The sequence below is a fragment of the Nicotiana attenuata genome, chromosome 10 (assembly GCF_001879085.1).
Source record: "Nicotiana attenuata strain UT chromosome 10, NIATTr2, whole genome shotgun sequence".
Taxonomy (NCBI): Eukaryota; Viridiplantae; Streptophyta; class Magnoliopsida; order Solanales; family Solanaceae; genus Nicotiana; species Nicotiana attenuata.
In genome coordinates, this window is record NC_031998.1 from 5,864,841 (window position 1) to 5,875,175 (window position 10,335).

A 10,335-nucleotide genomic window follows, 5' to 3' on the forward strand; every position below is an offset into this window, starting at 1 on the left:
CAAACCCCCCTAAGACACAGTTTCATTTAGGTTCGCTCTGGGAGGCGACATAAGTAAATCGCCTTCCAAGTAGAGCAAAATACATTAGTCTAGGATGAAAGTCAAATGGCAGAAATCACTTGCCTCGGAGAACCCTGACGCTTGTGAGAAAATTGAACCAGCTCTGACTTCAAAGCAACTAGAGCCCTTTCAGCAGCCTAGGGAGACAAATGTGCAGCCAAAAATTTTAAACCAAAGAGAAAAGGGATCAAAGAGGAATTAAAAGTGTAAGCTCTACAATCTAAGGTACCTGTGCTTTAGCATCATCCCATGTTGAACCAATTCCCTTGCCAAATACTTGTCCATCTATTTCCACCTGTATTGTTATCACCAAGGGACACAAGTAACTAAGCAAAATGTCAGCAAGCTAAAAAAAATATTAACATACATGGCAACTCCGCCATCTTAAGTGCATACTTGTTTCTTGTAACTCTGAGAATCACTACTTTGCAAACAAAATTACAAACCATATCTCCACCGACCATCTATGCATTTCTAATATCGACCTTAATATTAGCAAACAATGCCTTCCAGAAACCTCGATATCAGATTAAACGTTAAACATTATTTAACCTACAAAAGAGAGCACTGGACACAAAATTCTTCTGTTGGTGCAGGAATTTCAAGGCAACAACAATGAGGACAGTTTTCGAAGACTAGACAAGAGAGGTGAATTTATGGTAAGATACTATGTCAGAGCTTTTACAGTAGAGAGAATGTACACGAACAGTTAGCCATGGAGAAATACTGGAAAAATAGTGCACAAGGTGGAATGTTTTTCTTGGTTGGCAACGCATGGATGTTTGATTGACACAGGACAAGTTGCAAAAAAGTGGGCTAGTCAATATTCATCCTCAACAGATGTTATCTATGTGAGAAGAATAGTGGAAAAACAGTCACATTGAAGTGCGACAGTTTCAAAAGTGCCTTCAAGGTTAAATGAACAATGCCAAGACCAACCAAGAAGTTATTTGAATAGAATAACAGAAATGCTATATCTCATCAGCTCCCTTCAGGATTAGCGGGGGATCGTCTCTTGAACTTCTGTTGTACATATTCAAGCAATCTCATAGTGATGTCTCTAAATTAATAAAAATCTTTTCTAAACTGATTATTAAACAGGTAGATAAAACAGACACACACACACACAGAGCACTAAATGCCAATGATAAAAGATGACCAAGATCCAAAGCACAACATCACAATTAGTGCAAAATCATAAATAGTACATCGCCTCTAAACCATGAGTAGAAAAAATGTAAGGAAGACTTCCTAAAACTACAGCTGCGCGTGTTGTTTCAATCAAACAGGCAAAGAAGAAAGAGAAGTAAATAAGCAACCTGGGCGTATATTTCAGTTTTCCCTGGATTAGCTGAAAGTTGAGGCTGAGTTTGGAATGCCAAACCAAGTCCTTCAATCGCACACTGAAGAATCAAACTAATCAATGGCATAATCCAAGACCTCAAAGAAAAACTCACTAAAATAGCAAACTTATAAATCTTACCAGTTCTCTAAGGGAGGCAACTGAACCCACTGACTTCTTCAAGACCTCCAGCCTTGGATCCAACACTCTGGAAGGCTCTGATGCAAATGAATGTGACACACGATCCTCCTTGAGATATGATTGATACCCAAAAGGACTCATGTCGTCAACAAACCCATTATCACTTGCATTTGGAAACCTAAATCCATCCCCTGCTGTGGAACTGAGATCAGGTTTGAGACGTGACAAGTATTTGTCTGCAGATGCAATATGAAAAAAAGTAAGAAAGATCACACACATTTGGCAACATTCACATCTGACCACGATGAATATCAAAATCCCCAGATATTGCATACTGCCGATTAATTTAAAAAAAACCGCTCTGCACCAAGTGTCCCGTATAAGACTAGTAGAGATGGGTATCATCACCAAGAGCAAAGATAATTCGTTATCCCCCCTTAACCCCAATCTTCCCCAACCACAAATCTTATGGCTAATTTATATTTATACCAAAATAGGTCACATTAGATACCTATAATATCTCTCAAAACTTCCTTAACACAAGGATTCAACAGCTAACATCAACATAAAAAAGTCTGAGCAAAATGAAGTAATATGATCACCAGCTGTTCCACTAAAGAAAGAAACTTTCTTCTCTCTCTGGCCTTCTTTTGGGTAAGGGGCTGGTTAACTGTCATCACACACATCGTTCATAGAATATTCTACTGAAGCATTAGGCACACGTAACTAGAAGGATGACTTCCTGAAAGAAGGAAAAAGCAGCATCTATATACACTGCAAAACCTCCTATATTTTTTTTCTTTTTCTTTTTTTTTTTTTTTGGGTCATTCTGGTTCGGAGGGAAAGGCGATGCGAGGCTCATTTACAAGTGATAAAGGTCAACATCAGCTGAAAATAAAGCATAAATGTCAGAGCTCGCATTGGAGTAACGAACAACTTAGTAAATTAGTAGGAAAAATCGAACTTTGTGGCGCGGCGACATGAAATCCTTTTAGCATGACTCTTTTTATTCCCACCGGGGCTTTTCAAGCTTATTCTTTTTTTCTTTTTCTTTTTTGATAATGTCCACCAGGGCTCTTCATGCTTATTCTCAATGTTCAAATAATATTCCCATTAGACCAAACAAAATTCACAAAGCAAAATGACACTGTTAAGAGGCATCATTTACTGAGGAATCCTTTAGACAACTCCAAATTCAGCACAAAATGAAAAACCCCAACCCTCTCTGAAGACTGCACAGGAATACTCATACTTCCCAGCAACAATGAAATCAGTTCAGAACTTCACTCTATCACCACGTTTGCTCAAAGTACACTCCATGACCATGGAAATACATATTTGGTCAGGTAATACAAGAAGATATGATCTAATTGCAGTAAAGCCAACTTCTGCAAATGTCGAATCATTTCCTACTGTCAATTGTGACAGACAACAACACAACTTACCTGCCAGATTCATAAGAGATTCCTCAGCAGCCTGACGCTGTGCTTCCCTTCTCGTCCGGCCAATTCCTTCTCCAATTTTTTCTCCAGCAAACCACACCTACACAAGCAATAGAAACCACGATTCAATAAGATGGCTAGACCTCAGTAAAAAGAAAGCAGAAAATCAGGAAGGAAGCTCGTCTTAACAAAGCTGATGACGAGCAATTACGCGCACATCAATTGTTGACGTTCATGCTACTGAAACATGGCTTTACAAAGCTCACCAGAGACACAAGCAAGATCCATAGGAACTTGCAGATTGTGCTCCATGTTCCATTAAGTAAAAGTGAGACATAAAGCTCATTGGAATAGTGGAATGCGGATATAAATGCTCCAACATACCTCCACAGAAAACTGCAGTTCTGGACTTGAAAGCAAACCTGACTTGAATTCCACCTGCAAGTATTTATCATAAGCATTCAGAGACCTCACAAAGAGGGAGGAAACTATATTACAGTGCAGCATGATGACTGGGCATAGAGGGGAGAGTACCTTTGCTCCACACTTGAATGCAATATCCTGTAAAGCTCCAGCAGGTGTTTCTAAATATGGATCATAATGTCCAGGTTCAAGGTCAAGATCCCTGTTGCTGGAAGATGACCGACCCAAGGAGACTTCCTCACCTGTGAAACTACAATTTGTGAACACAAAATGATGTTTTGAATATAGATTTAGCTTATTTCATGACTTTCGTCCAATGACATTCACACAGTAGTAGTATCAAAAACCTGTTTGTTATCTTGTTTTTTCTTCCAAATTTCATGTGTGTACTTTATTAGAACAAAGTGCAGTTAATTAGGCTGTACGCATAATACACTTCTACTTAGATCAGCACGGATGATAATATCTCATCACCTATTCATGGGCAGAAAAACGCATGCAAATACGCACTCCTATAAACCAAATGACATTACAAGAATAATTTTTTTTTTTTAGGGGGGGGGGGGGGTAGGGGGGGGGGGTTAAACCAAAGCTCTAAGCATGAGCCCAGACTGCTTAGTTTTGTGTCTCTGGATGTTATAGGAGGTCCATACCCCACAAACTTTGTAATTTCTTGTAAAATAGCCAGTCGCTTGTCAGTTAGCTGTTTCCACGTCTGAGTTCTGAGAAGGATTTTTGAATTAAAGCATCTATTATTGTGAATTTCCAGTACTTGACAGGCTTTCGGATAGCAACTTAAAAACTAAGAAATAATATTGGTCAATCAGAAACTGTCCAAGTTAAAGTGTCAAAACAGTTGGGAAAGATTTTACAGGATGGTGATCTCAAGCATGATTCATGAGTATACCTGGCATTGGATGAAAACTAGGTTGTGACTGAGAAAATCTCATCCTGTCATCCCTAGGGATTACCTGGAAAAGGAACGCAAACAAACCACAGGTCGGCCATAAGTTCCTCATAAATGAATTTTCAAAGCTGTGGCCGTTAACAAATAGATAATTTACCTCTTTTGGTAGCCTCTGGGTTTCAAAAAGAACTCTATCAGATGGGACAGAGGTCTCTATTTTGGGAAGAAAAGGTGGATGAGGAGGCCGATTCTTGTTAATATGCATAGACTCTGAATTTAAAGGAAATTCCTTGGGAGGCAAGGCTCGATTAAGTTGTCTAGGGCTCATCTCTTCCTCCACCGGAAACCAACCGTGTGGCTGCACCCGCGGTGGTACAGACACTTGTAATGGAGTCCCCATAGGAAACTGTGGTTCACTTGATACTTGATCTCTCGTGTCTTGACCATGTTGCAATATAAGCAGTCTCCTCCTTGTATCAGGATCTAGTTCAGATTCTGGTACCTCGCCCTCTTCCCTAGCAGGAGAACTTTGCAAGCTTGTATCCTGAGGACTTAATTGAATCACTGATGCTTTAAGAACAGAAGTCACTTGAGGGAGATGCTGAGCAGGAAAAGGGACCACTGGCGCTTGAATTGTCGATTGAGAAATAGCAGGTGGGACGGGGTACTGGAGAGCTGGTGCGATTCTTGGATCCGAATTTGTCATTTGAGAAGGAACACTTGTTGAAGCCAACATTGCTTCCTAAAAGGTCAAGATAACTAAATATTACGCTACAGCATTCGACACAAAAAAAAACAGGAGTTCCACTACATGCCAGAAGAAACGATAAACTGTAGAAGCGAAAAAATAGGAAACAGAAAAAGCACATCCATCGCTTATGAACCTCATGAAAAGTATGAATACAAATTCTCAAACTGAATAAAAGCACTCAACCATTACAATGTTGTACCTTTAGTCTCCTTTCAACCTCAGTATCAGCCATGCCATCAAATCCAAGTGAATCTTTATTCCCATTTACAGCTGAAGGATCATCCTGACCAGCAAATAACAGATCCTCTCATACATAGTTCATAAACATTTAATTAAAGACGGTGCGAAATTTCATCATCCATATTGGAGATAACCATGAAAATCTAAGATCTGTTATTGGAGAGAAATGGAAATCTTTAGATTTCATTCTAACAAACCTCTGAAATCAAATAGTTGCTAACATCTGGAGCAGAAGGAACTTGCTTAATTTCATCTTCATAAGCAACTTCAGATATTCGTTGTAATAGGCCCTCATCAAAATCTCTGCACAAAGTCAGGGGAGTCAAGTGAAACTCATCTAGGTGCAACCAGATTTTTAAAAGAAAATATAACCCAGAGAGAAAACCAAATCTAAATACAATCAGATAAAATAAGTTGGACAAGAAAGGTCACTGGCACCAGCTTATCTCTAGAATCTCTTAAAATACAACAACAACAACAACACAAAAAAAAAAAAAAAAAACAGTTTAATCCCATAAGTAGGGCTAGAGTCTCTTAAAAACTTACTTGAAAAAACCACCTCTGACATTGCAGGCTACATTTCTGGCAACACAAAGGACAGGAACAGAATTGTTGCCCTACAGTCAAATTGTTCAAGTGCTTCAGAATGTTAACATAATTTAGCTCAACACCTCAACAGAACACTAGAAGAATCCAGTACATACTTCAGCTTGCGGGGAAAAATATGGAGCAAATGCAGGAACAACGTGCACTCGTGGTTGATCCTTCTCATCCCACACTTTCAAGCGATCATCAATCACCAATGCCATCTTAGGATGACAATTTCCATCTTGGAATACATTGAACAAAGATTTCCTCAAACCTACAGCATATTCATGAGCAAGTAGTGATTAGAGAAAGAGAAAGAGAGAGAAAAAGAATGATGGCCCCGGTGAAAGCTAGGTAGTTTAGAAACTTGCCAGATTTAACACAGACAATACGATCCAAGAGCTCTTTTGAGTTAATCAAGTTTGAATCTGGGTCAAGAAGCCTCCACATTTCTAAAGCATAATCTCTTTCAGCCATTGTGCATACATAAACTTCAAAGCGCTTCCGACCCCTTGCAGTCAGATAGCTTCGGAGATCCTCCCAAGCAGGTCTCAATCTCACAAGAACACTAGTATCGCGGATCTGCCATGATACAGATTTCATTATGCATCCCCCAAAAAAAGGAAGATGCTTCACACATTGAAAGAGTTTAACGCAAAAGAAGAAGGGGGAAGAGAAATAGACAGTCCCATCTCTGGACCCCTTTCATTGAAGGTAGGATTTACAACCGACTTGCATTCCTCATCTAGTAGTCTCAGCGGACCATAGATGGCACAATTAACAAAACAAGGATAAGAAGGTACTAAGATGAGGGAATACAAAATACACATACCATTGGATTTATACGAGTAAGAATAATGTTTCTATCTTGCAACCTAATCAGGGGTCTGACGATAGGTTGGTGATTATCAGACAACGCTGGGAAAACCTCAGACTGAGATTTGATCACCTTTCCGTTGTCAATAACCTGATCATTTTCGGCATATTGCTTCAAAAAAATCTTATCCTCCTGATAACGCTTGACCTCAGCCAGCATAGCAGAGGCACGCTGCGGATCTGACTCTGAATTTATTTTCCGTAGCAAGGCCTCTATTCTATCCTCAAATGAACGCATTGTGTTGGCAACTATGAGTGTCTCATCAAGATCAAATACAATGCCAAGACATCTAAGGTTTAGCATTGTTAAACAAGAATTGTAAAGCCCTGATGCAACCTTAAATCCCCAAAAGCAAGGACACTGTCCGCCAAAATTTTTAGACTGCATGGCAACTAAATGAAGCTCCTCTCTTCCAAGTGACACTACTGCAGTCTGCATAAACAGAAAGGATGCAGTAATAATTTTGATAAGCAAGCAGTTGATATTTAAATGGGAAAGAGAAAGAGCCCAAATAAATACCAGATATAAAAGGAAAGATGTCTCAGGAAATCTAAGCCACAAAAGGCACATTCACAGAAGACATGGAAGATGCATTTGTGACAACGGTTGCAGCATGTTTATCCATTTGCAACATTTACAGTAGACTTTCAACATAGACTTTCTTATGTTCAGCATATCAGAACATTACCATTCGTAGAAGAACTTCACATATTCTTCGAGATTTCGCTTAAATATAGACCCCTTTAGCAAGACCACAGCTTAGTATTTTTAAAAAAGATGAAATCAGGAACAAAAATAATCTCCCTTAGATTCAGTAGCTCTTTAATGAAACTTCAGCGTGTCCAGTAATATAAGAACAGATTGTGCCTTAATTAAAATCCTACAATAAAGCCCTATCCCATCAACCAACCCTTTTCTCAACTTCACACTGCATGACTGCAATAGACATCAAAAGGCTTAGCCTTGCACCACCCCATGTAGGTCTCAAATTTGATACAAAGCTGCAAAGGGAGTTCTGCAAAAGTCCAAATTTCAAGAAAAACTGCAAAAGGGTACATGCCAAATTAGCATCTCCCTCGCAACAATTTTGGTCATAGTCCATATTATCCATAGTCCAGTTCTTACAATTAGGATTTTGATTTTTTAATATGAATGATCAAGAATTTAATTCCTCATTTTAAAATTTTGTTCTAGGATTTTTTTTTAAACCATAATTAGTCAGTCTTGGAAATGATTCAAGTTCAATCAGGTTTTTTTTTTCCTTTTTAACCATCTCAAGTTCAAGTTTTCAAGTTGAATTTGGTACACTGGCAATCAGCAATGGGTTTATACCTTGTTATCTCTGAGACAAGTGGAGTGCAAAAGAAAGAGCGGCGAGTCTGGGGACAGCGACTTTGATTTTGTTGGTTCCAATTTGAAGCTTATTCCATTTCCGGTAGTAGATGATGAAGTAATTGTGTGTAGTACTGCCAGTGGTGGACACCGCTCACTTGGTGGCGAATAGTGAGAGATCCTTAATACCTTCTCTCCCCATACGACACCGTTTTCACCACCATACAACAATTCCAGTTCTCCCACCACTCTTTCTCCTTCATACAATACCACCACCGATTTATACATTTTTTTTTCCTTTTTTTCTCTGGAATCACAAAAAATAAAAATAAAAATCAATTTATATCCTTTCAGTTTCTCATCATCTTCGATAGATCTTTGAAATTATGCTTTAAATCCAAGAAAAAAAAGTCAAATCAACTAATCAAACGTCATAATTTTTCAAGTTTCAGTCAGACTATACCAGATTTACCCAAAGAATACCAAAGAAAGTGAATTTTAGGGTTTTTATAGAAGATGATGACGATAACGATGGTGATGAAGAAGAATTAAAATCCAGAATTTTTTGTTGTCGTTGTTGTTTTCAGTATAGAGAATTAAGAGAAGATTAAAGCTAGGGTTTAGATGATTTCTTGATAGTAGTTGTAGTTGTAGTACGGCGATGAAGATGACGATGCGGTGGCTCTCAATTGTTGTGAAACCCTAGATCCACAGAGAGTGAAAGGTCAATTTTGTACACGCTCTCTCTCCTCTCTCTCTCTTCCTCTTCCACATGTAGATGTCTATGTTGTTGATATAAATAGATAAAAACAAGAAGAAAAAACGAAATTCGGTGTTAATTAGATATTCATTCTTGAATTCGGATAAGGAAAATTACCTAAGATCCTTTGTTGAATAAAAATTACTCCCTAAATTTACAAGCGAGTGGGAATAGGATTCTTTTTTACTATAGCAGATAAGCACTTCGGTTACGTCACGTATATAAGGTGGAAAAAGAAGTACACTAATTAAAACAAAACGCACCCATCGGTACCTGAACCCATTTATAGGAAAAAGTAAATAAGGTATCTTTCCGTAGATTGCTTGGTATGTATTTGTTGTATTTTAGATATTCCAAGTGTCAAATCTCTTTTAATATGCTTTAGTTGGTACTTGTTGTTCACATTAAATGTAAATAAATACTACTTACTTCAGTCCATTTTAACTGATTTTTTTTGTTATTTTTACACATATTAAGGTATGTTTGGAAAGCCACCAGGTAATTGGAATTGGTGTAATTACTAGGATAGTAATTACACAGCCTAGTAATTACACAGTGATTTAATTACAATGACATGTTTGTTTGTCATAGTGTAATTACAGTGTAATCACAAGTTTACTGTTTGGTTGCACAAGTGTAATTACACAGTTAGATTAAATTTTAAAAGAAGTAATTATCAAAGCTTACAAATTAATATAATAAAGCCTATAAATTTTTACAAGTATAAATGATATTATATTTGCTATTTAAGATGTATAATTTTTCGTGAATATACATTAATTAGTAATCGTATAATTATAACTAATATTGTAAAAATAATTTATATATATTTTTTAAATTAATAATATTTAGTTTAGATACTTACAAAACTATAAACATATGTTTTGTAAGAACATTATTGAATTCATGTTTGATAAAATAAATTAATATATATAAATATAATGTCATAGCATTATTCAAATGTTTGACAAAACTAATCTATCAATTATAACTAAAAAAATGAACAATATGCAATGTGAGCCAATAATACTAAAACAAGTAAATTGGAACCATGAATATAGCACAATTTTAAAACGCACAAAAAAAAAAGTTTAACATATGTCAAATTCCAACATAATAATAGTAAGTTTCACTACAACTTAAGATTAGGAAACATGATAAGTTTATAATCATATTTAATAAATTAATTTTACTTTAATTGCATCACTCACTATATGCCAAGTTTGTTAATGACTCATCATTTCTAATATTAGGAGGTGTAGTTTCAAAAAATAGAATAACAAAATAAATAAAAATAAAATATAAGCAATTACATGAATCACAAGAAGTAAAGATGGAGAAATAACAGATAAATAATGTACAAAGAAAAATATATTTCAAATTTCAAAAAAAAATTAAAAGTAAAAATAAAATTAAAAAAATAGAAATGAAAGTTATAAAGAAATAAAAAGTAACCTTGTAATTACACAGTG

General features: G+C 36.7%; 1 protein-coding gene across 2 annotated transcripts in view; it reads right to left on the reverse strand.

The window, feature by feature from the left end:
• LOC109232953 (RNA polymerase II C-terminal domain phosphatase-like 1) overlaps positions 1-8,887 on the reverse strand; it is a 9,892-nt gene extending 1,005 nt beyond the window's left edge. Inside the window, exons 1-17 of one of the 2 annotated variants that reach the window (XM_019398657.1) lie at positions 8,736-8,887; positions 8,104-8,410; positions 6,727-7,203; positions 6,266-6,476; positions 6,011-6,168; positions 5,853-5,923; positions 5,504-5,609; positions 5,266-5,349; positions 4,473-5,057; positions 4,316-4,379; positions 3,520-3,650; positions 3,370-3,423; positions 2,989-3,085; positions 1,544-1,779; positions 1,380-1,463; positions 290-355; positions 124-197 (exon numbers count right to left, since the gene is read on the reverse strand). In XM_019398657.1, coding sequence (XP_019254202.1) covers positions 124-197; positions 290-355; positions 1,380-1,463; positions 1,544-1,779; positions 2,989-3,085; positions 3,370-3,423; positions 3,520-3,650; positions 4,316-4,379; positions 4,473-5,057; positions 5,266-5,349; positions 5,504-5,609; positions 5,853-5,923; positions 6,011-6,168; positions 6,266-6,476; positions 6,727-7,203; positions 8,104-8,391 — 2,786 coding nt within the window. In that variant the 5' untranslated portion in view covers positions 8,392-8,410; positions 8,736-8,887. Of the gene's footprint in view, positions 1-123; positions 198-289; positions 356-1,379; positions 1,464-1,543; positions 1,780-2,988; positions 3,086-3,369; positions 3,424-3,519; positions 3,651-4,315; positions 4,380-4,472; positions 5,058-5,265; positions 5,350-5,503; positions 5,610-5,852; positions 5,924-6,010; positions 6,169-6,265; positions 6,477-6,726; positions 7,204-8,103; positions 8,411-8,566 lie in introns of both variants that reach the window. The other variant, XM_019398656.1, reaches the window with a different exon arrangement.